Source organism: Oncorhynchus mykiss, chromosome 28 (assembly GCF_013265735.2).
Source record: "Oncorhynchus mykiss isolate Arlee chromosome 28, USDA_OmykA_1.1, whole genome shotgun sequence".
In the NCBI taxonomy this organism is placed as follows: Eukaryota; Metazoa; Chordata; class Actinopteri; order Salmoniformes; family Salmonidae; genus Oncorhynchus; species Oncorhynchus mykiss.
In genome coordinates this window covers 3310697-3336711 of record NC_048592.1, presented here as the reverse complement: position 1 = coordinate 3336711, position 26015 = coordinate 3310697, and the positions used below count along the sequence as shown (strand labels likewise).

The 26015-nt window shown below is 44.1% G+C and overlaps 3 protein-coding genes across 10 annotated transcripts in view; 2 read left to right on the top strand and 1 right to left on the bottom strand.

Moving 5' to 3' along the window:
- Window positions 1-1755, top strand: part of vwa5b2 (von Willebrand factor A domain containing 5B2) — a 31868-nt gene extending 30113 nt beyond the window's left edge. For all 3 annotated transcript variants that reach the window (XM_036966807.1, XM_036966809.1, XM_036966810.1), the window contains one exon: window positions 390-1755. In XM_036966807.1, the coding sequence (XP_036822702.1) occupies window positions 390-1181 (792 nt within the window). In that variant the 3' untranslated portion in view covers window positions 1182-1755. The remainder of the gene's footprint in view (window positions 1-389) is intronic.
- Window positions 1698-10298, bottom strand: alg3 (ALG3 alpha-1,3- mannosyltransferase). 2 transcript variants are annotated; one of them, XM_021588802.2, is made up of 9 exons: window positions 10011-10298; window positions 7564-7663; window positions 7104-7251; window positions 6756-6916; window positions 6407-6527; window positions 6020-6225; window positions 5640-5716; window positions 3548-3692; window positions 1698-3307 (listed from the first exon to the last, which is right to left on the bottom strand). In XM_021588802.2, exons 1-9 carry the CDS (start codon window positions 10192-10194, stop codon window positions 3151-3153), a joined length of 1299 nt encoding a protein of 432 aa, XP_021444477.2. In that variant the 5' UTR covers window positions 10195-10298; the 3' UTR covers window positions 1698-3150. The 2 variants fall into 2 exon arrangements, with proteins under 2 accessions (XP_021444477.2, XP_021444478.2); XM_021588803.2 differs by lacking the exon at window positions 10011-10298 and adding an exon at window positions 8602-9217.
- LOC110508351 (mitochondrial ubiquitin ligase activator of nfkb 1-A) lies at window positions 9460-25976 on the top strand. Of its 5 annotated transcripts, XM_036966812.1 has the most exons (7): window positions 10670-10797; window positions 20697-20808; window positions 21554-21722; window positions 22316-22403; window positions 22564-22684; window positions 23288-23519; window positions 23717-25976. In XM_036966812.1, the coding sequence occupies exons 3-7, from the start codon at window positions 21606-21608 to the stop codon at window positions 24227-24229; spliced, it is 1071 nt and encodes a 356-aa protein (XP_036822707.1). In that variant the 5' UTR covers window positions 10670-10797; window positions 20697-20808; window positions 21554-21605; the 3' UTR covers window positions 24230-25976. The 5 variants fall into 5 exon arrangements, with proteins under 5 accessions (XP_036822709.1, XP_036822708.1, XP_021444479.2 ...); XM_036966813.1 differs by lacking the exons at window positions 10670-10797; window positions 20697-20808 and adding an exon at window positions 9465-9586; XM_021588804.2 differs by lacking the exon at window positions 20697-20808 and having other exon boundaries at window positions 10645-10797.
- Window positions 25977-26015: the final 39 nt, after the last annotated feature.

The following is a 26015-nucleotide window of genomic DNA, read 5'->3' as shown; positions in this document are numbered from 1 at the left end:
TCTGTGAATAAAAAGAAAAGTTCCTAAAAAGTCCTACTCTGTGACATCCTTGAGAAGGATAAAAAATGATTTGCAAAACCTGCACCGAGTTTCTAGCCAGGGGGAGAGCCTTTTCCTGTTCTCTGCGATCTGTGTTTCAAAATCACCGTTTAATGTTTTTACTTTCGATGACAACAAAATTGCACTTTCTAATTTGATATTTGTACTACAAAACATAGAAGTGTGTCAATTATACATATGTAAACCATGGTATGGTGCTGGATATAATGAATATGAGATTGAAAAGTGGTGGAAATGCCCTTCAAGTACTCTACCGATAATGAATCTACAAGAAGTATTTAGAGGTGGATACCCGATTTAAGAGTTAGTATCTGGTATCTCCTCCACAGGTGCGTCTCCAGTTGGCCTCTGGGGCCTTCCTCCTGACAGAGGTCTACTCTGACTGTATCCAGATCCCCCTGGACCGTCTGAAGAGGGCATCCCCCTACAGCCTCCACCGCAGCAGCCTCAGCCCCCCCTTCCGCTGCACCTCCCCCAACGCCCCAACAATCCCCTCCTCCAACACTACCACGCGCCCAACTGGTACCCCCCTCCACTACACCACCACCTCTACCAAGCCTCCTAGTCTCCCCCATCACCACACCTCTACTGGTACCAAGCCCTTGGGTGGCCCCCATACCCCTGATGACCCTCCCCTAATCCTGGACCCCCGACTCTGCAGGAGACACTTCTCCGACCGGTGCCAAGAGCCCCTGACGACCCTCCCTGACCCCCCTAGCTCCGAGGAAGGCTCTCCTGACACGACAGGTGGCCCTATCCCCCAGACCACCCAAGCAGACAGCGGGCGCGGCTCAGAGACTGACGTCTGTGAGGGTTCTCTGTTGGATCCAGCAGCTCCAGACCTCCAGGGGAGCGATCAGCTAGCTCTGGGGGACCTGGAGGGCTCGAGCTGGGCCACAGCCGTGGCTCTGGCCTGGCTAGAGCACCGCTGTGCAGGGTTTTTCATGGAGTGGGAGCTGGTGGCAGCCAAGGCGGATTTCTGGCTGCGGGGCCAGGAGCTGCCGGAGGGGGTGGACCTGGCCGGGCTGAAGGGGGCTGCCAGGCAACTGTTTATGCTGCTCCGCCACTGGGACGAGAACATCCAGCTCAACATGCTCTGCTACAATCCCAACAACATGTGACCACATAGCCACCATGTTAAAACCACCACAATATGCCAAATGACTTATTACCGTCACGACAACATGTGATAGTTACCAGTGTTTTCTCCTACTAGAACTTTGGTGCAGTTGCCTCCTACCTTGAATCATTTGTTTTTAAAATCAGGTTCAGTTGAAAAATGGCATTTGCACCTCTGGTTGCTAATATGAATGCGTCTGTGCCCCGTCTACATAAAATAAACAGATTCCATTTTCCCCAGTGCCAAGATCATTTGACTTAGGTCAATTGAGACTTGACGTTGCAAACACTACTTGGCTAACCCAAGTTGCCTTTAAGTACACCATATGAAACTACAATATTGCCTTGATCATGTAAAGCTTACATTACTTTGACTTAGTAGATTTTGTCACTGCTCTATTTTTTCTCAGCTGAAAGGCCTATTAACTGGGTAGTATGTCTAACTGGCATTAGTGTAGAATTAAATTACACAAACGTATGCTTGTGAATGAATGACATTTAATTCAAATTTCTTTAGAGATATGCCTTTTATTTTCACATCTTTATCAACAGAATAAAACACACCTTTGGAATCAATCTCTGTCTTCATGTGTAACACAAAACAGTCATGCAAATCAAAACACACAAACATCAGCAAAGAAATATGAGCACTAAATATCACCTATGGCAGCTCATTAAAGAACATTTAACACTTAAAAAGGGACAGTTTCCTACTCCGATTAAAAGGAAAGTTCTGCAAAATTACGTGAACATGTTGTCACGCGGAACTATCCATTTAAGCCTATTCTTGGACTAAAATAACCTTAGTGAGTGTTTGGTCCAGGTGTAGGCTTAATCTGGGTGCGGGAAATTGGACCTCATCTATTTCGTCTAGTGCACACACTGATCCACATTCTCTGAAAGAAACTGTTAGAAAATGAAAACAATAGACAGATATTCGTGACAGTCAACAGCTTAGTTCTGCATGGTCATATTCTTATATGAAATGACATATATTATTACGTATTTGCCTATGATAAGCCTTGTGCTAGCTAGGCAACGTCATTCCTATTGTGCCCAATGGGCGGCACCAAAAGCTTATTGCAGAGAACGGTTGAATTTAAAGCGTTCATTAATAAGTAGTAAAGTAAAACATTCCCAGGTATGGAGTTGAGGACAAACATAAATCTTTAATATAATAATATATGCCATCTACCGGAAGCTTTTAACCAAAACAACTTAGTCATTTTTTTTAGCGTATGGGTGGTCCCTGGAATCGAACTCACTATCCTGGCGATGCAAGCGCCACGCTCTGCCAACTGAGTTAGAGGACTAGAATCTATCGCAGAGGACAGTTCAATTCAAAGCTTTGTCAATAAGTAGTAGCAAAGTAAAAATTCCCTGATACGGAGTTAAGACAAACGCACATAGAAACCATCTTTACAACAACAAATGGGCCAGTATCAGAGGTTCAGAACAGCTGGTTGCCAGCATGGGGACCTAAGAGTTTCTCACTCGATTATCGCCAAGACCAGATAATACTTCACAAGAAAAATCACGGGCTAAAAGGTAGTTGACACAAAACATACTGTAAGCAAGAGATCCTTCCTTAAGATGTTCTAGACGACACAGCAAAACATTCAGCGTTTCTCCACACCACTAGACTCCCACTCTTAGATTTGTATTATTTCATTCTTTAACCTGAGAATCCTAATTGTTTTCAGCTTCCTCCCACGCCACAAACCTGCACGACTGCCAAATCGTAATACACCCCCACATGCAGTCTCACTCAGTCCCTCCTCTCACCTGTATGTACCGCTATACGCTAGCAGAGCTACAGCGAGGTGGGTAGCAACAAACCGATGCGTTTAAAGACAGATCCCACTCCACCTCAATAACCCCCTGTGCGTCATGAGGAAATAGGCAAGACACGGTGAGGCGAGGGGTGAGAACCAGCCTAGGGTGGACGGGAGGGTCCTCTAGGGGCTAATCTTACTGGCTCTTGGCATTCTCTCCCTGGCGGGCTGGGGGCCGGGCGAACCACAAGGAGAGCAGCATGATGAGGTGACACAGGTGGAGGGCTGCTGAGCTGTATATGGTAGACGGGTAGGTGTTCCATGACAGCTCCACCAGACCCAGGATCAAAACCCTGTCCACAGAAAGACCAGATAAGACATAACGTGAGAGGACAATGAGTGACAATAACAGGCCTTTTGACCCATCAAGGCTCAGAATTTATAGTAGACTAAAATTAGCAAATGTTCCCAATCCTGCATACGCCTGAAAACTACATGATGTCAATTAAGATTTGTGAAAATGTACGTTGGAAGTTAGGACCCTTCCCATTTCTACACATCACGGCCAAAAGCCCCCCCCCCCCCCCCCTTACCGGAGTAGGTGAGCCAGCTTCTTGAACCCTCCACTCCAGAGCAGGAAGGGTAGGGTGTGGAAGTACCAGACATAAAACTGGTAGTGCAGCGAGCGGCTGAAGCACATGCCGATGAAGTTAGACGTGAAGAGGACCAGCACCATCTGTGATCAGCTGTTAAGGTCTAATATACAGTGCCTTCAGAAAGTATTCACACCCTTTGACTTTTTCCACATGTTGTTGTGTTAGAGCCTGAATTTAAAATTGATTAAGTTGAGATTTTGGGTCACTGATCTACCCCATAATGTCAAAGTGGATTCTTATCTAATTTCTTTGCAAATTAATAAAAAATGAAAAGCAGAAATGTCTTGAGTCGGTAAGTATTCAACCCTTGGTTATGTCAAGCCTAAATAAGTTCAGGAGTAAAAATGTGCTTAACAAGTCACATTATAAGTTGCATGGACACACTCTGCGTGCAATAAGTGTCTAACATGACTTTTGAATGACTACCCCATCTCGGTACACCACACACACAATTTTCTCTGAGGTCCCTTAGTCGAGCAGTGAATTTCAAGCACAGATTCAACCACAAAGACCAGGGAGGTTTTCCAATGACTCGCAAGGAAGGGCACCTATTGGTAGATAGGTAAAAACAAAAAACACACGTTCTTCCTAATTCAGCTGCCGGAGGGGAAGGAAACCGCTCAGGCATATCACCATGAGGCCAATAGTAATTTTATAACAGACTTTAATGGCTCTGGAGACAATTGAGGATGAATCAACAACATTGTAGTTTCTCCACAACACTGTAAAAAGGAAGCCTGTACAGAATATTCCAAAACATGCACCCTGTTTGCAATAAGGCACAAAAGTAATACTGCAAAAAATGTGGCAAAGGAATTAACTTGTTTTATATATTTTTTAATTAAGAAGCAGGGTCGTGTTTCAGAGTACGCATGGCTCTCGACCTTCTACCCCTTTTTCTCCCCAATTTCGTGATATCCAATTACAGTCTTGTCCCATCTCTGCAACTCCCCTACGGACTCGGGAGAGGCGAAGGTCGAGAGCCATGCGTCCTCTGAAACACGACCCTGCCAAGCCGCACTGCTTCTTGATACACTGCCCGCTTAACCCGGAAGCCAGCCGTACCCGGAAGCCAGCCGTACCAATGTGTCAGAGGAAACACTGTCCAACTGGCGTCTGAAGTCAGCTTGCAGGTGCCCGGACGGCCACAATGAGTCTCTCGAGTGCGATGGGGCAAGGACATCCCGGGCCAGTCAAAGCTTTCCCTAACCCGGACGACACTGGGCCAATTGTGCGCCGCCTCATGGGTCTCCCGGTCCACGGCCAGCTCTGAAACAGCCTGGGATCGAAGCCGGGGCTGTAGTGATGCCTCAAGCACTGCAATGTGCCTTAGACTGCTGCACCACTCGATTTAAAAATTGTCTTAAATCTATGGCAAGACTTCAAAATTGCTGTCTAGCAACAACCAACTTCACAGAGTTTGAATAATAATTTTAAAAAAAAGGCAAATATTGTACAATCCAGGTGTGCAAAAGTCATAAAAAGACTTACCCAGAAAGACACACAGCTGTAATCACTGCCAAAGGTGATTCTAACATGTATTGACTCGGGGAGTTGAAAACTTACCTAATGAAGATATATTAATGTCTTATTTTCCTTAATACCTTTTTCTTCCACTTTGACATTAGAGTATTGCGTATAGATCATTGACAAAAAAATTACAATTAAATACTTTTTAATCCCACTTTGGAACAACAAAATCTTGAAAAAGTGAAGGGGTGTGAAAACTTTCTAATAACTATATAACAGGCACAGTTGTTGTTTGTATGTTCGTATTTGGTGTGAAAAAAAAACATGGACAAAATATAAACACAAAGTAATTGGGATTTCTAGCCATATCCACTAATAGCCATCTTTAGTTACAGCTCTTAAGATATACACTGGTACTTTATGGCCATAGAGACAGACCTAATTAAATAAAGGTTAAACAAATAAAAAAGAACAAGATAACTGTGTGTTTAGAGATACAGAACAACACACCGGTACCGTTTCTAGTCATGGCTCCAGAGACAGACTGAGGAAAGGATATGATCTGAGGTGAGTTTCTGTGCAAGGAGGACTCTCTTGCCTGGCTCCTTCAGCAGTTCCATGATGCTCTCTTCAGGCCTGAGGAGAAACATGTGTTGGTTTAATTCAACAGAGAGCGCACCTGGTTAACAACAAAAAGCAGAGATGGCCAGACTAAAGCATTGGTGTACAAATATAATTCAAGCTGTATCTCCTTTTAGGCTCTACTAGGGCCAAGAGTTTTGTCCTGACCATGAACATCTCTGGTGCTAGAGATAACCTCTAAAGCATTGGTGCACAAATATAATTTAGGCTGTATCTCCTTTTAGGCTCTACTAGGGCCAAGAGTTTTGTCCTGACCATGAACATCTCTGGTGCTAGAGATAACCCCAGTAGCCTCACCTCTTCCAGCGGCGCAGGGCAAATAGCAGCAGGGCTAGCAGGTGGGCGGCCAGGAGCACCAGGTGGAAGTAGCGACTCAGGAACAGCCACTCCGGCAGGAAGCGCCAGTTCACTGTCCATGTGAACATGAACTGACGACCCAGGTCAAAGGCCCGGGTCATATAACCAATTGGATTCTCCATCAGGAAGGGTAGGCCCAGCAACAACTGTGATGCGAGAGAGAGAGAGGTGAGATGGAGTAGAGATGGACAATCAACAGAATGGAAATAGAGTACGCAAATCCTAATTGTCCACACAGTGTGGAAAGTGGATGGAATGCTGGGGACAAGAGGCATCTGTGAGTAAAATGTAAACGTAACAGTTGAAGCAGATGAAGGAGGTCCAAACCTGGATGGCAGCACAGAGAGAAAGCTTGGGTATGGTCCTCATCAGGCCAAACTCAGACAGCAGCAAGAAGAGAAGGCCCGGGGCGAACAGGAGCACGTTCATCTTCACAGACACTGCTAAACTGTCCACAGCAGAGGTAGAGGAAGTTGTCATTCAGACCATGTGATAGGGGCTACCACAGTCAGATGTTGAGTTCAGCAACTCAGTTCTGCCAATCTAAATTAGAGCGTTATTATCATGAAAGGTGTCCCATATTGGCCCGCACACTGAACCAAGTTCAACTTCAGTTTGATCATTTCAGTTTAACTGAGCTGGGCTACAGCTGTGCAGAACCAGGGTTTACACTTGCCTGTAGAGCCCGCAGCCCAAAGTCCAGCGGCCGTCCAAGAAAAAATTGACGGCCCCAAACAGCATCATCATGGCCACGGGGTCGTTGAAAAGACGCAGGACGAAGATGGAGTGGATCCGGTAGGAGGCACAGCACACAAAGAAGAACACATAGGGAGGAACCTGGAGAGGAGGAGAGTCAAAATGGCCCTTTTTTTAAATCATGGAATAGATTACAGTATTATAAAGTGGTGAATTCCAAGTTGCAATAAAAACTAAATATATTTTGGCTAATGACAACTAGCTAAGTACCAAAGAAACAACGTCACCTTGGAAAACAGCGTACAAAGGAATACGTGTTGCATCTCACCTTCTTGGTGCGGTGGTATATCCTGAAGACGAGTAGCAGAGTGAGCAGGTAGAAGACAGCGAACAAATACTGGGCCAGGCGGATATTCACCCCATGGTTGGTAACATAATACAACGCTGTGAAGATGTACACAAACCCTGCTGGGTACCTGAAAAGGTAGGTTCAGAAATCAGTCACGTCAGACTGCAGGCACGCACAGACACACACACACAGGGAAAAGTGCAATGCTTTGTCATGGGTCTGGTGAAGATTCAAATGCATGTACAAATTCAGGTAGGTCCCTCCGTTTCGTTTGCTTCCTAGAGAAAACGGGAAACCATTTCCGTTGCAAAAGGTTTTGCAACAGACACGTTTTGCAATGGAATCCGGCTAATGAATACATCCCCGGGGTTGCCAATACTGGTATTGGAACCTGGTTCCTTAATTTGTAGAGTGCCACGTATAGGGTAGTGGAACTTACACCAGAGGGCCTGTGTCTCCTTTCAGCTGGGTGTAGTCGTAGGTGCCGTTGATGACTCCCTCTACCTCATCCATATACGCCTTCCAGTCGATCTCTGTGTCTGCAGGAGAAGACATTCACCAATGAACGACCGGTTGCATTGGCAATAACTTGTCATTTACATTCAAAAAATGTGGATGAAGGTACCTAAACAATCAGGTGACAGTAAGAACAGGTCAGCAGCAACTACCAAAGAAAACAAATCTAACAAGAAAGGGAAACTGTAGCTATACATTAAAAACGGTGAAATGTGAATTTTCCGTATGTTTCCATATGTGGTTAATACCTTGGCTAGTAGAAAGGGTTGGAAGCTATTTTTCAATTTAACTGTTCTTGCTGATACTTCCTTCGTTCTCAAATCGGAAGAAAAGTATCTTATAAATGTCTATGTTGAGTTACAGGTGGTTCTCCAAAATCCAGAGAATATTTTGAAAGGTAGTAAAATCAACATTTTGTATCGAGTGAGAAATGCCTGGACTGGGTGTAGATCTTTGTTTTGGTCGCACTGTGTGATGCACTATCATCTGCTTCTACAAGTGGCGATGGAGCATAGAAATGACTAGTTCCTGCAAAGATGTTGCAAAATGCAAGATGTCTGGCAGCTAAAATGGCGATGGAACGCCTCACTGTGAAAAACGTGGATTTTACTATCTTAATGAATACTCTCTTTTTTGGAGAACCACCTGCAGCTGAACACAGACACTTATAAGATAGACTTTTCTTCCGAATCGAGAGAACGAAGCATCTGCAAGAACAATATACTTAAATTACTTCTGACTCTTCCTACTTGCTCTCAAGAACCCAAGGGATTCTACTTTATACCAAGGGTTCTCAGCTATAAGCACTGGTGGGACCATGTGAACTACAATCCTGACACTGTTTCAACATTTAGAAACCTAAATAATAAGTAATTGCTTGTGATACGGTTTTCCAAACATATGGAACTTATCTTTCATTTCAGCAATAAAGAATATTTAGAATAAAAAGAGATTAACTTACTGTGTAGCAGGTTTGCACGGTTCCATACCGCTGTTTACCTCGAGCCAATGAACTACACTTCCTCCAGTTACACTTACATAGGTGTTGAGCACGCTAGATAGCACTGGTGTCGTCTGTAATAAGCGCTGCAACATGGAGATATCTCCATGTGAGAAAACAAACCCTAACTCCATAAAGCAAAGGTGTGCAGTAATTTAACAGATATGTTGCCAAACCATACCGCAAGCGATGTATTTTAACGTCAGAACGAGTGTCTGGGATCTTAACAAAAGTCCTCCAGCAGAAGATACTACAGTCAATAGGGGCCAAAGCAGTTAGGCGAGTCTATGAATGGGTTAGCCTCTGTAGTGCCAACTGTCAAAGTGAATTTACAGACGTGGTCACGGTCCCTTGTGATGTTGCCTAGTATGGACGAAATATGTAGCTCTCAATAGCTGTGGCAAGTTTAAGTGTTGTTGCCAGAAGAAGCATGTATATTCTGGTCGGGGGAACATTAATGGCCCTTATGCGCGTTCTGAAGGTTAACACGCATCACTTGCGGTACGGTTTTGGAAACAAGGAACGTTGCTATCTTCATATCAGCGACAAATATACTTTCAAAAAACAAATGGTTAAATTATAACACGACAGAGTTTGGGTTACTGTTCTCACACAGCCATATTTCCATTGCTCGTTTACGCAAGACAGATGGAAATCCACCTGTCCTAATTAGTGTAACAGCTTCCGTCCCTCTCCTCGCCCCTACCTGGGCTCGAACCAGGGACCCTCTGCACACAGACAACCCTCGAAGCATCGTTCCATTGGAACCACTACTCCAAGTCTCAGAGCGGGTGACGTTTGAAACGCTAACTAGCTCTCCATTTCACACCGGTTACACTAGCATGCTCTGAACACCAGTGTAACTGTAACTGGGTAGGGAGAAAGTGTACTGTAGTTCGCCAACTGGAGGCACACACAGCTTATGGATCAGCACAGGACTGCTACAGTAAGTGTATATTTTTTAAGAGTTTATTGCAGATACGAAAGATAAGGGGCATAGATTTAAAAAACGGGTTCGCAAGTGATTGTTGACGTTTCTAAACGTTAAAACACAGCTTCGGAATTGTAGTACAGCCAAACGTGGGCGAAGTCAACGAATGAAAACCATACGAATAATAAGGGTTTAAGAGTTGAATATTCGGCATGCTAGTAGATACCAGACTTGCTGTCGTTGTGCTAAGGTCAGTTAACATTGGCTCGCGAAAATACCACTACCTTCCTTCATACTGGACATACAAATGGTATCCATGAGTTCATCTGACTCTGGGGAAGTAGATAAAGGCCCTCAATGTTAAGGACCTCATTGCCAAAATCTCGAAGTATCCTTTTAAGGCTAGCCGCATGCTCAAGCTAAACCGCTAGCTACTTACATGCTACTTTTTGTATGACCCATATGTTTATTCCGATCTCCAGGAACCACAGAACAGAGGCGACCAGTATTGTGTACTCCGCCTGGAATAATATCAAATGTTTCTCCTGCCATAGTTTTCGAAGTGTCGCCCACACTCGAGACAGTGGACCAGGTGATGACTTTTTCTTCACACCTCCTGCCATTTCGGCTTACGCTAGCTACGTGGCGCGGCAGCAACAGTACATTAGTACCCCGTCACATGATTCCGTATAGCGTCAACCAGTCGTTGGGGAGTTCGTTTTGCATGACCCGGTGTCCCGGGTGGGAAGAGTTTGTACATTTTACACCATTCCATTGGTCATTAAAGATGCCACCGAGAAATATGTTTGTTATTGATCTTTCATTCTCACTGAAAGCAAGCCAAAGACGCGGCAGATGTGCGCTCTGTGCGCTATTTCTAAACTTCCCTTAAATTTCGTTTTTGCGTATTTTACTTTTGGTTTTATACACCAGCTTCAAACAGCTGAAAATACAATATTTTTTTTATGGAAAATATGTTTCACAGCGGTTTAAATGGTATAATACTTGATTGTTTGGTCACAAACTGAAATTAGATAAAGGATTCGAATTTCTGTGTCCAGGAAGGCGGATAAATGTCTTTACAGTGCATCTTTAAGTGAAATACCCAGGGAACAGGGCCATTGGCTTCACCCGAAGATGCGTAGTTTCCAGGAAGGAGAACATGTCATGTGATCAAAACAAAAAGCCCATTCTTCCGGGGAAGACAACTAGAGTGTTTTTGAAAGGTAAAAAATGTACAATACTGATTGATTAAGTCAGATTTGACCCTTTGGCTGTTGCAAAAGAGTGCACAAATACTGTTGTCATGTTATGGTCTAACCTTTGCGGACATTTAAGACGATATTTTAGAGGTCAATGGCATGTCTTCCAGCTAGCAAAATATTTAAATTCGCTAACAAAACATTTGCTTGCTAGCTAACCAACTGTAATTATTGTTTATATCCACTCTGTGGGCCAGCAACTTGGATGTTTATCGAAGTATGTATCTGAGATGGCATAATGTCAATGTTGAACGTGATATTTTGTTAAATGTAGTTCTACATCTTAGAACTGGCTTTAATGGTTCTGCATGGTTGTGCCATTTTACGGGCTCCTGACCGATTATGCTACTTTTTTTTGTACATAATATTTCCGCCATCGTTACCAATGACTGAAACCGCTTCTGGACATCGGGAACATAAATCACTATCCTCGATTTAGATTAATATTTATTAATCAAAGAGTCTGGACCAGGCTCGAATCACCCGGACTCAAAATGGAAGGGACGGCGCAAGAGAGGCAAAAGAGTTTACAATCACTAGAGAACTAACTCCATAGGAGTCTATCCTATCAACTGGAATAATTGGATAATATACAGTACCAGTCAAAAGTCACACCTTCAAGGGTTTTTCTTTATTTGGACTGTTTTCTACATTGTAGAATAACAGTGAAGACATTAAAACTACGAAATGACACATTTGGAATCATGTAGTAACCAACGGTGTAAATCAAAATATATTTTGAGGTTCTTCAAAGTAGCCAACCTTCGCCTTGACAGTTTTACACACTCTTGACATTCTAGACAGTTTTACACACTCTTGAAAACTAGCTTAATGAGGAATGCTTTTCTAACAGTCTTGAAGGAGTTCTCACATATGCTGAGCACTTGTTGGCTGCTTTTCCCTCACTCTGCTGTCCAACTCATCCCAAACCATCTCAATTGGGTTGAGGTTGGGTGATTGTGGAGGCCAGGTCATCTGATGCAGCACTCCATCACTCTCCTTGGTAAAATAGTCCATACAGACTGGAGGTGTGTTTTGGGTCATTGTCCTGTTGAAAAACAAATGATAGTCTCACTAAGCGCAAATCAGATGGGATGGGATGGGATGACATATCGCTGCAGAATGCTGTGGTAGCCATGCTGGTTAAGTGTGCCTTGAATTCTAAATAAATCACTGATTGTGTCACCAGCAAAGCACCCCCCACACCATCACACATCCATGCTTCACAGTGGGAACCACATATGCAGAGATCATCCATTCACCTACTCTGTTTCTCACGAAGACACTGCGGTTGGAAACAAAAATCTCACATTTGGACTCATTATGCCGAAGGACAGATGTCCAACGGTCTAATGTCCATTGCTCGTGTTTCTTGGCCCAAGCAAGTCTCGTCTTCTTATTGGTGTTCGTTAGTAGTGGCTTCTTTGCAGCAATTCGAGCATGAAGGCCTGATTTCGCGCAGTCTCTTCTGAACAGTTGATGTTGAGATGTATCTGTTACTTGAACTCTGTGAAGCATTTATTTGGGCTGCAATCTGAGGTGCAGTTAACTCTACTGAACTTATCCTCTGTAGCAGAGGTAACGCTGGGTCTTCCTTTCCTGTGGTGGTCCTCATGAGAGCCAGTTTCATCATAGTGCTTGATTGTTTTTGTGACTGCACTTGAAGAAATGTTCAATGTTCTTGAAATGTTCCGCATTGACTGACCTTCATGTCTTAAAGTAATGATGGACTGTCATTTCTCTTTGCTTATTTGAGCTGTTCTTGCCATAATATGGACTTGGTCTTACCAAATAAGGTTATCTTCTGTATACCACCCCTACCTCGTCACAACACAATTGATTGGCTCAAACGCATTAAGAAAGAAATTCCACAATTGAACTTTTAACAAGGCACACCTGTTAATTGGAATGCATTCCAAGTGACTACTTCATGAAGCTGGTTGAGCAAAGCTGTCATCAAGGCTAAGGGTGGCTACTTTGAAGAATCTCATATGAAATATATTTAGATTTGTTTAACTTTTAGTGGTTACTAGATGATTCCATATGTGTTATTTCATAGTTTGGTCATGTCTTCACTATTATTCAAAAATGTAGAAATAGTAAAATAAAGAAAAACCCTTGAATGAGTAGGTGTGTCCAAACTTTTGACTGGTACTGTACATCTAGATGGTTTTTCTATGCATCGTCAAGACCGAACTGCAGCTTTGGGTAAAGTTAAGGGGGAGGTGTGTGTCTCTTTGTTAACAACTGGTGGTGCCTGATCTCTAATGTTACGGAAGTCTCAAGGTTTTGCTCGCCTGAGTTAGTATACCATACTATTTACAAAGAGAGTTTTAATCTATACTTTTTGTAGTTGTCTATTTACCACCACAAACCGTGCTGGCACTAAAACTGCACTCAAACTGTATAGGGCCGCAAGCAAACAAGAAATTGCACATCCAGAGGCTCCTAGTAGCCAGTGATTTTAATGCAGGGAAACTGAAATCCGTCTCGTCATTTTTACCAGCATATCACATGTGCAACTAGATGTGAAAAAACCCTATATCACCTTTACTCCACACACAGAGACGCATACAAGCTCTCCCTCGCCCTCCATTTGGCAAATGTGACCATAACTCTATCCTTCTGATTCCTGCTTACAAGCAAAAATTAAAACAGGAAGTACCAGTGACGCACTCAATATGGAAGTGGTCCCATGAAGCGGATGCTAAGCTACAGGACTGTTTCGCTAGCACAGACTGGAATATGTTCAGGGATTAATCCGATTTAACATTGAGAAAATTACCACATCAGCTTCATCAATAAGTGCATTGACGATGTTGTCCCCACAGTGACCATACATACATATTCCAACCAGAAGCCATGGATTACAGGTAACATCCAACATCCACAGTTTAAGGCAAGAGCTGCCGCTTTCAATGAGCGGGACACTAATTCGGGCGCTTATAAGAAATCCAGCTATGACCTCCGACGACCCATCAAACAGTCAAAATGTCAATACAGGACTAAGATTGAATCCTACTAGGCCGGCTCTGATGCATGTGGCAAGGCTTGCAAACTATCACGGATTATAAAATGGGAAACCCAGCCGGGAGCTGCCCAGTGACGCGAGCCTACCAGACGAGCCAAATTCCTTCGATGCTGTCTTCAAGACAGACAACACTGAACCATGCATGAGAGCACTAGCTGTTCCTGAAAACTATGTAATCTCGCTCTCCGTAGCCGATGTGAGTAAGACCTTTATACAGGTTAGCATTCACAAGGCCGCGGGGCCAGACGGATTACCATGATGCGTACTCAGAGCATGCGCTGACCAGCTGGCAAGTGTCTTCACTGACATTTTCAACCTCTCAAGCAGACCACCATAGTCCCTGTGCCCAAGAACACTAAGGTAACCTGTCTATGACTATTGCCCCATAGCACTCACATCTGTTGCCATGAAATGCTTTGAAAGGCTGGTCATGGCTCACATCAACACCATCATCCCAGACACACTGGGCCCACTCTAATTCGCAGCCGCCCCAACAGATCCAGAGATGACGCAATCTCTATTGCGCTCCACACTGCCCTCCACCTGGACAAGAGGAACACCTACTTGAGAATGCTGTTAATTGACTATAGCTCAGTGTTCAATATACCATAGTGCATTTGGCATGGGCCCTCAGATCCTCAGTTCTACAGCTGCACCATTGAGAGCATCTTGACTGGCTGTGTGGCAGCTGCTTGGCATCTGACCGCAGGGCACTACAGAGGGTAGTGCGTAGGCCTGGTACATCACTGGAGCTGAGCTCCCTCCCGTTCAGGGCCTCTATACCAGGCAGTGTCAGAGTAAGGCCCTAGAAATTCTCAGACTCCAGCCACCAAGTCATAGACTCTTCTCTCTGCTACCTCACGGCAAGCTGTACTGATGCAAGTCTGGAACCAACAGGACCCTGAACAGCATGGAGTTCACCAGAGCTTCACAGGTTGCCACTGGAGTCCTCTTCCACTCCTCCATGACGACATCACGGAGCTGGTGAATGTTTAGAGACCTTGCACTCCTCCACCTTCCGTTTGAGGATGCCCCACAGATGCTCAATAGGGTTTAGGTCTGGAGGTATGCTTGCCCAGTCAATCACCTTTACCCTCAGCTTCTTTAGAAAGGCAGTGGTCGTCTTGGAGGTGTGATTGGGGTCGTTATCATGTTGGAATACTGCACTGCGGCCCAGTCTCCGAAGGGAGGGGATCGTGCTCTGCTTCAGTATGTCACTGTACATGTTGGCATTCATGGTTCCCTCAATGAACTGTAGCTCCCCAGTGCCGGCAGCACTCATGCAGCCCCAGACCATGACACTCCCACCACCATGCTTGACTGTAGGCAAGACACACTTGTCTTTGTACTCCACCTGGTTGCCGCCACACACGCTTGACACCATCTGAATCAAATAAGTTTATCTTGGTCTCATCAGACCACAGGACATGGTTCCAGTAATCCATGTCCTTAGTCTGCTTGTTTTCAGCAAACTGTTTGCGGTCTTTCTTGTGCATCATCTTTAGAAGAGGCTTCCTTCTGGGACAACAGCCATGCAGACCAATTTGATGCAGTGTATGGCGTATGGTCTGAGCACTGACAGGCTGACACCCCCACCCCTTCAACCTCTGCAGCAATGCTGGCAGCACTCGTACGTCTATTTCCCAAAGACAACCTCTGGATATGACGCGGAGCACGTGCACGCAACTTCTTTGGGGTGTACTCACTTTTGTTGCCAGCGGTTTAGACATTAATGGCTGTGTGTTGAGTTATTTTGAGGGGACAGCAAATTTACACTGTTATACACGCTGTACACTCACTACTTTACATTGTAGAAAAGTGTCATTTCTTCAGTGTTGTCACATGAAAAGATATACTCAAATATTTACAAAAATGTGAGGGGTGTACTGTACTCACATGTGATATACTATATCTACCTCAATTACCTCGTACCCCTGCACATTGACTTGGTACTGGTACCCCGTGTATATAGCCATGTTATTACCTCGTACCCCTGCACATTGACTTGGTACTGGTACCCCGTGTGTATATAGCCATGTTATTACCTCGTCCCCCTGCACATTGACGTGGTACTGGTACCCCGTGTATATAGCCATGTTATTACCTCGTACCCCTGCACATTGACTTGGTACTGGTACCCCGTGTATATAGCCATGTTATTACCTCGTACCCCTGCACATTGACTTGGTACTGGTACCCCGTGTATATAGCCAAGTTATTACCTCGTACCCCTGCACATTGACTTGGTACTGGTACCCCGTGTATATAGCCATGTTATTACCTCGTACCCCTGCACATTGACTTGGTACTGGTACCCCGTGTATATAGCCATGTTATTACCTCGTACCCCTGCACATTGACTTGGTACTGGTACCCCGTGTATATAGCCATGTTATTACCTCGTACCCCTGCACATTGACTTGGTACTGGTACCCTGTGTATATAGCCAAGTTATTGTTACCCATTGTCTATTTATTCCTTGTTATTATTTATCTATTTTCTCTGCGTTGTTGGGAAGGGCCCATAAGTAAGCATTTCACTGTTAATCTACACCTGTTTATGAAATATGTGACAAATAACGTTTGATTTGATCAAGCTAGCCCAGGAATGTACTCTAAAGTAGTGTAGGCGAGCCTACCCTCCAAGGTCCTTATGTTATTTTCAGAGAGAGACTGGCTGTGACAGTCAAATACTCCATTTCTAAATGTGAATCCATTTCTCTATTGCATAACATTTCTAGAAACAGAAAGCCCTTTACTTTCATATCGCATCAAAATAATTTTGCAAATGCAAAATATACACACTACACTGTTTTAACTGGCTTTATCTCAGTTGCAGCCGACAGTATTTTTCAGTTACAACTAGGGTTGTAAAGGGTCGGGAAATTTCCAGACATTTTCCATGGGAAGTTAAGCCCTGGAATTTGGGGAATTTAGTTTATATTCATCAAAAAAGACAACTTTTTTGTGGGATACACAAGGCAATTCTAGGTGTTATCGCATATTTTATAAACTATCCCCAATTCAATGGGATTACAGCTGACTCTCAAGATCTTGCACACTAATGAGATGCTGTTGAGCCCACACTATTACACTGCCTGAGCCTAGGACTACATGCTTTCTGGTAAGATTTGATTACAATACTGGGTGGGGTGAATATATTTTATGACATACATGTTTTTTTTGTTGTTAACTAGTAAATAGTAGCCTACGGCAAAGTGTGTTTAAATGATTTCTAACTTGTTAACAATTTCTGCTAGTTACTTTTGGTACCATGTGGGTTTTAGCTTGCTTGAGCCTGCTAACTGAGGAGTGTTATTTCACCTGTTTCCATGTATGTTTCACTTTAAAACAACTCCTTTGTAAGATAAATGTTGTAGTCTAACTGCTTAAATATTTATCTGTACATGGAATTGTATTATTTTTTTCTGATCTTTACAGGAAAATGCCACGGGCACTGTCCGATGTGTGGAGACATTTCACTGCAGCTAATGTAGAAGGAAAAGCTGTGTACATTTGCAAATACTGTGCCAAATCATATGTGAAGAATGCAACAAAGATGCAGAATCTGGCCAAGTACATAAAGTTCCCTCAGCGCTCACAACAAGCAACCTCTGACAAAAGTCCCTCTACTCCTATTCAAGGTGAAAATGATGAATCAGACACCTTATCGATAGCAACAGCTCATGGTCCTCCTGGAATCAGAAGGATGATTCAATGGAGGAACGTTGTCCGAGAAATGCAGATGAATGTCTTGCTCGAGCTGTGTAAGCAACTGGTTCACCTCTGATGCTCACAGGCAATGTGTACATCAACAATAAACTAACATGGTGTGCTTGGACCAAGACAGTCGTGAAGAGAGCACAACAAAACCTATTCCTCAGGAGACTGAAAAGATTTGGCATGGATCTTCAGATCCTCAAAAGATTTTACAGCTGCACCATCGAGAGCATCCTGACAGGTTGCACTGCCTGGTATGGCAACTGCTCGGCCACCAACCGCAAGGCACATCATAGGGTAGTGCATACGGCCCAGTACATCACCAGGGTCGAGCTTCCTGCCATCCAGGACCTCTATACCAGGCGGTGTCAGAGGAAGGGCTGAAAAATTGTTGAAGACTCCAGTCATAGATTGTTCTCTCTGTTACCACACGACAAGCGGTACCTGAGCACCAAGTCTAGGTCCAAGAGGCTTCTAAACAGCTTCTTACTCCCCCCCCCCCAAGCCATAAGACTCCTGAACAGTTTATCAAATGGCTACCCAGACTATTTGCACCCCCCCACGCTTCTACTACTCTGTTATTTATGCATAGCCACTTTAACAACCCTACCTACATGTACATAATTACCTCGACATCGTTGCCCCCGCACATAGACACATTGACTCTGTACCTGTACCCCCTGTATATAGCCTCCACATTGACTCTGTACCGGTACACCCTGTATATAACCTCCACATTGACTCTGTACCTGTACCCCCTGTATATAGCCTCCACATTGACTCTGTACCGGTACACCCTGTATATAACCTCCACATTGACTCTGTACCGTAATACCCTGTATATAGCCTCCACATTGACTCTGTACCGGCACCCCCCTGTATATAGCCTCCACATTGACTCTGTACCGGCACCCCCCTGTATATAGCCTCCACATTGACTCTGTACCGTAATACCCTGTATATAGCCTCCACATTGACTCTGTACCGGCACCCCCCTGTATATAGCCTCCATATTGACTCTGTACCGGCACCCCCCTGTATATAGCCTCCACATTGACTCTGTACCGTAATACCCTGTATATAGCCCCGCTATTGTTATTTGCCGCTGCTCTTTAATTATTTATTTTTCTTATTGCATATTTTTTTTTGTGTGTGTGTATTTTCTTAACTGCATCGTTGGTTAAGGGCTTGTAAGTAAGCATTTCACTGTAAGGTTGTATTCGGCGCATGTGACAAATAACGATTTGATTTATTGGAAGAGATTTCGCCCAGCATACACCTCTCCAACCAGACATGCTTTATCTACTCATTTGCTGGATGCAGAGTTCAAGTGAAGGAAGTAAATCATAGAGAAAGCAGACTGTATTGCAATCATCTCTGATAGGTGGTCAAATGTTCATGGGCAAGGAATAATTTACTACATCATCTCCACTCCTCAGCCAGTATTCTACAAGGGCACAGACACAAGGGACAACAGACACACCGGTCTCTACATTGCAAATGAGCTGAAAGCAGTCGTCAATGACCTTGGACCACAGAAGGTATTTGCACTGGTGACAGACAATGCTGCGAACATGACGGCTGCTTGGTCTAAAGTGGAGGAGTCCTACCCTCACATCATACCCATTGGCTGTGCTGCTCATGCATTGAATCTGCTCCTCAAGGACATCATGGCACAATGAAAACAATGGATACACTCTACAAGAGAGCCTTAAATGATTAGGCATGTGAAGGGTCATCAAGTTATAGCAGCAATCTACCACACCAAACAAAGTGAGAAGAATAAGAGCACCACATTGAAGCTGCCCAGCAATACCTGTTGGGGTGGTGTTGTCATCATGCTTGACAGTCTCCTGGAGGGGAAGGAGTTTCTCCAAGAAATGGCCATATCACAGTCTGCTGATATGGACAGCCCCATCAAGAGGATCCTCCTGGATGATGAACTTTGGGAGAGAGTGGTAAGCAGCCTGAAACTCCTGAAACCTATAGCAGTAGCCATTGCACAGATTGAAGGAGACAATTCCATCCTGTCCATTCATCTGCTTGCAGATGTAAGAGAAGAAATCCGTACTACCCTGCCCACTTCACTGTTGCTCCAAGCAGAGGAAATTGCAGTTCTGAAATACTGTCCATCAAAAAGCGTGAAGACTTCTGCCTGAAGCCCATCCACGCCGCAGCGTACGTACATGTTGGACCCCAAGTATGCTGGCAAGAGCATCCTGTCTGGTGCAGACATCAACAAGGCCTGTGGTGTCATCACTACCGTGTCTCGCCACCTTGGCCTGGATGAGGGCAAGGTTCTTGGCAGTCTGGCGAAGTACACTTCCAAGCAAGGGCTTTGGGATGGAGATGCAATTTGGAAGTCGTGCCAACATATCTCATCAGCCACCTGGTGGAAGGGACTTTGTGGATCTGAGGCTATTTACCCTGCTGCCTCCATCATCCTCTAAATCCCACCAACATCAGCTGCCTCAGAGCGCAACTGGTCCTTCTTTGGGAATACACACACCAAAGCACGCAACAGGCTGACCAATGCAAGGGTTGAAAAATTGGTGGCCATCCGGGCAAATTTGAGGCTTTTTGAGCCTGACAACGAGCCTTCCTCAATAAGGTTGGAAAGTGACAGTGAAGATGAGGCCTCAGTCTGATGTTCAAGAGGTGGACATTGAGGTCCAGGGAGAAGACATGGAAGCCGGAGAGGAAGACAATCAAAGCTTTATTTTCTAGACTATCATTTTACAGATGTTGAGAACGTTTTGGGGAGATGCGATGGATCATTCACTATTCCCTTTTGTTGTTGAGTGAAATCATCCCATGTGAAGAGTCAACTCATTTAATTAAAGTTCAAATCGTAAAAATAATATTATTTTTTCATTTGGAAGGATTTAATCATTTGCAATTATGTCTACTTATAAGGTAAAAGGTTTGTTTTTGTCTCCATATGATATGGTAAATATATCCAATTCAAAAACCATCTACATTTAAATGGTATTCATATTAATTTGCATATATTCCCGTTAATCCCCACGGAAAGTTTCCACCTCTGAATATTCCCCAAAATGTGCAACCCTAGTTACAACACATTTCTGGTGGCCTTCTTCTGTTATACACAGGTGTTTGGCGTGTGCTAGATGGCTAATCAGCAGAGGTGGTTGCCACTGTTTTCCGTCTGTCTTCTGCAGTAACATAGAGATATGGCCGTATGGGAACACTAACCCTATAAAGGTGTGTAGTCATTTAATCTTTTTGTTTTTAGAAAAGTATTTCTCGCTCATATGAAAAACCGTACCGCAAGTGATCCGTGCTCACATTCAGACCGACCGTTGGTGTTCTTTACGAAAGTCCCATGGGAAGAAAATACCTTCATCAATAGGCGTTCATTTGTTATTATCTAGCTAAACCAGTTCTAGTTAGCCAAGGAGTGTAAAGACCGTGTCAATCACCTGAAAGTCAATAAACGGTATTTGAACCCAAGCGCCGTCATCAGTAGACATCTAGAAAGACTGATGTAGGTACCCCGTTCAAAAAGGTAATAAGGCCACCTACACAGATTGTAAGTCATCAATGAAATCAAACACATTTCCAACTTTGTTGTGCTTGTGAGTGAAGGCACTGAATATGTAAATAGTCATAATTATCTGTGTAATACTATAGTATAGGATTATGATATATTTGAAATGTATTTTCTTAGATTATAACGTAGTATAACCTAACCCAATCAAATGTTTTTGTGCATCTTTGCATTCTGAGTAGCCTAATCCAGTTTACTGTCAAAGTGCTGAAAACCAGCGTTCTGACACTGTGCTGTCAAAATTAAATTATAGACATTTTCAAGCATTTCACTGACATTTCAAAGAGAATCGTGCAGCTGAAGATTTAATTGTAGCTCGCCTGAGTGACGCATGGCCCCCTTGCTTTCATGCTGAAGAACATCCTTCGTATAACTTGTCTGTCTGTTTCTGAACTGTAGGCCTGTTACCAGGGGGGTGAGAAGAGACTGTGTGGAGTGTGTGTTGGGGGGGATGGAGGAGTTTCCAGTGAGGACGGTGGAAGGGCTGTGTCTAGGCACCAGCTTGGCTATATCTGGTTTCTTCTACTACGTCTACAGGAAAAAGAGGAAAACGGTGGACAAGCTCAATGTTAGTAGTCTGCCCTGTATCTATTCCTTCAGACTACGGCCTAGATTCAATCTGTAATGTCAGTAGTCTGCCCTGTATCTATTCCTTCAGACTACGGCCTAGATTCAATCTGTAATGTCAGTAGTCTGCCCTGTATCTATTCCTTCAGACTACGGCCTAGATTCAATCTGTAATGTCAGTAGTCTGCCCTGTATCTATTCCTTCAGACTACGGCCTAGATTCAATCCGTGTTGTTAGTAGTCTGCCCTGTATCTATTCCTTCAGACTACGGCCTAGATTCAATCCGTAATGTCAGTAGTCTGCCCTGTATCTATTCCTTCAGACTACGGCCTAGATTCAATCCGTATTGCTGAAGATCCACATTATAGCGCGATTGAAATTTAAGGCAACGTTCCCACATTCAGTGACTGCATGCTCCAAATGTCGTCTCAAATGCAAATGACCTTTTAAATTTAAATTGCGCTGTCCCGCGGATTTTCCGCTACACAAATTGAGTCTAGGCCGTAGTCTTTACACATTGTAAATCAAGTACAAAACACATTTTCAGACATGGGGATTTTTTAATAGAAATGACTATTTGCTTGTTGTTTCAGGATGCACCACAGTTGACTTTGGATGGGAAACTGGCAGACCTTTTGAACGTGACACCGGGAAAGTGTCTGCAGTATGTTGTCATTGAAGGTAGGCATATGTGTCAATGGGAAGCATTTCTGAGTGTATCACTATGATCATTGTATTATGATATTGACTAGACCCTGTTCTCTCACTTATTGGTGTGATGGGGCAGTTCTTAGTATAATTAATGTCTCTATCCATGGTGTGTGTGTGTGTGTGTGTGTAGGGGCAGTGCAGCCTCTGGGGGAGCCTTTGAGGAGTCAGTTCCAGGAAAGCACTGTGGGGGTGGTGCAGAAACTCATGCTGAGGGAACACAAGCTGGTGTGGAATAGCCTGTCTCGCACCTGGTAGAAACACTCCTGATTGACACTCCAAATGTAATGTGAAAGACTAGTATCATCTGTATTACCACTTTGAATGATAAACTTTAATATGACTAGGACCGTCTGACATCAAATATACACTCCTCAGTGAAGTTAACATGTGCACGTTTGGCTCGGTACTCCAGTATTTTGGATTTAAATGTTTCATATGATGCAACGGTATTTGAAGGGATTTTCATATCTGTTTTAGCATTTTAGAAATGAAACCACTTGATGTATATTCCCCCCCCCCCCCCCCCCCTCCACAAATTCACTTATCGTTTATTAAAGTAGTCAAAAGGTTAGTAATTGGTCCCATATTCCCTAGCACGCAATGGTTACAAACTTGTTGGATGCATTTGCAGTTTGTTTTGATTGTGTTAAAGATTGTTTTGCCCAATAGGAACTAAATGGTGAATAATGTATTTTGTAATTTTGGAGTCCCTTTTATTGTAAATAAGATGTTTCTGAAGTCTTCTACATTAATGTGGATACTACCATGATTATGGATAATCATGAATGAATTGTGAATAATCTTTGTTCCTCTAACTTTCTCCCCCCCCCCCCCCCCCCCCCCCTCCTGTGTAGGACGGACAGTGAGTGTGTGCTGCACCAGAGGGTGAACGCGGTGCCCTTCAGCCTGGTCGGGTCGGACCAGGCCAACGTGAGGGTGCTGTGTCCCCTGGAGGCCTCGGGGCTAGAGATGGAGATCATCCATGAGAAGTTCCACCAGGCCACCTATGGTTTTACCGACATCATCGGGCAGTACCTCAGTGGAGAGAAGCCCAAAGGCCAGCTGGAGACTGAGGAGATGCTCAAGGTGAGGTTTGAGTACATTTTTTATGTAGCAATATCACTGATAAGATTACTTATGATAAAAACAGTGTATTCATTCCCAGAATTCCACAATAAGATCCCAAAATGTTCTATTATGTTTAGTGTGAGGGAGGTTACTATTGCCCCTAAATAGTGAGAGTGTGTTGCTCCATAATCCAGTTAGTCTTTCTGTATTTCTAGGTTGGCGCTACTCTGACAGGTGTAGGCGAGCTCATCCTGGACACGGACCGGGTGCTGAAGCTCCGCCCGCCCACTGACGGCTCGGAGTACTTCCTCACCACGGCAGACTTTGAGTCCCTGCGGCTGGAGCAGGAGGGCCAAGCGGTGGTCTGGCAGGTCCTGGCCTCTGTGTTCGCCCTGGCCGGGTCCGCCATCCTCTTCTGGTTGGGCCACCGCTACTACCGCAGCCTGAGGGTCCGCTGGGACCAGGAACGGCTAAGGAGGGAGTTTGAGAGGTTGGGTGCTGGTGGGACGGGGGAAGGGTCTACGGCTGGGGATACACAAGAGGGGTCTGGGGAGCAGGCACCCTTGGAAAATGCCTGTGTGATCTGCCTGACCCAGCCGCGTAGCTGTGTGCTGCTGGAGTGTGGGCACGTGTGCTGCTGCTACAGCTGCTACCAGGCCTTGCCCCAGCCCACCTGCCCCATATGCCGGCAGGCCATCAAGAGGGTGGTGCCCCTCTACCAGGCCTGATGCCCAGCCTGGGAGTAGAACAGATGTGTGTTCTCATGGTTGGTCTATGTATGTATCCCCTGGGGTGTTGTTACCTGTACTCCTAGAAAGACAAGGTCAAGGTGATAGAATGGAGACATTTTATAATTGACATTTTGGCTGACTCTCCACATAGAGGCAGAAGGAAAGAGCACCAGAAGGACCGAACTCTACTGTGATGATAACAGTCACCCTGAAAATACAACTTTGGAGAGCCGAGGAGAGGCCTAAGCTAGCAAGACAGAGCAGGACATGCACACACTAGTCCTTAAACCCCCTCACAATTTCAGAGAGAGACCAACTCTTGATAGACCAGGCAAACCATCACTGTACTTATTACACTGTAATAATCACCTGAATGCTTGTTGGCATTCTCAACACAAATAGGCTAGGTGCCGCTACTGTATTAACAAAATGTGAATCTTTGAGGTTTGAAGCACTTGTATTATAAAGCTAACAGCTGTTGAGTTTGGTTTTGAATAGTAAATACATGTTTATATACTGAACAAAAATATAAATACACAGATTTTTACTGAGTTACAGTTCATATAGAAATCAGTCAATTTAAATCAATTCTTTAGGCCCTAATTTATGGATTTCACATGACTGAGCAGGGGCGCAGCCATGGGTGGGCCTGGACATATGCACTTGGGAGCCAGCCCCACCAACTGGGGAGCCAGCCCATCAGAATTATCCCCACACACACACACACACACACACACAAAATGGCTTTATTACAGACATATTCCTCAGCACACCCCCAGATGATCCCCCAGGTGAAGAAGCTGGGTTTGGAGCTCCTGGGCACATGGACTGTAGTTGAGGCCGGTTGGAAATACTGTCAAATTCTCTAAAATTACGTTGGAGGTGGCTTATGGTAGAAAGATGAACATTCAATTCTCGGGCAACACCTCTGGTGGGCATTCCTGAAGTCAGAATGCCAATTGCATGCCCTACCTCAACTTGAAACATCTGTTGTGTGACAACTGCATATTTTAGTGGCCTTTTTATTGTGCCCGGCACAAGGTGCATCTGTGTAATCATCATGCTGCTTAATTAGCTTCTTGATATGCCACACCTGTCAGGTAATGGATTATCTTGGCAAGGACAAATTCTCTTAACAGGGATGTAAAGCAAATTTGTGCATTTGAGAGAGAAATAAGCTTTTTGTGCATATGGAACATTTCTCTGAGCTTTTATTTCAGCTCATGCAACATGGGAGAAACACTTAACATGTTAACTTTATATTTTTGTTCAGTATAGATACTGGGAATGCAGTTCTCTCATAATTAAAGTGTGCATATGGATAGAGAGGTGTTTACGTTTGTATTACTATCGCTTGCTTTGTGCCTTATTTTTCACTCCTGGTGTAAGGAGGGGGGTTGATCGTTCCACCAATGTTTGATTTTTGTTGTAAAGATTCCTGTCAAAGTGCTTTGACGGGGTGGAAGCTTGTTTTCAACAGGGAGGGGGGTAATTGAATGTGAGCTTGAGAACATTTCTGAAATAGTTAACATTTCTAGCCTATCTATGGGTAACAGGGTTGGTGTTTTATGCTCGACCCACTCCATTTTCCAGCACAAAATACCAGAAAAGGTGCAAAGAAAACAGTAGTACCAGCTCACCTGGTATTTACACTATGAAATGACTACTAAATGTTCCATAATGAAAGATGTATTGAATTCTCCATGTGGTTTAAAATATTAAAAGGGCAATTAATTTATCATAACATGCTTTAAAAGTTCTATATTTGTACTTTCAAATATCA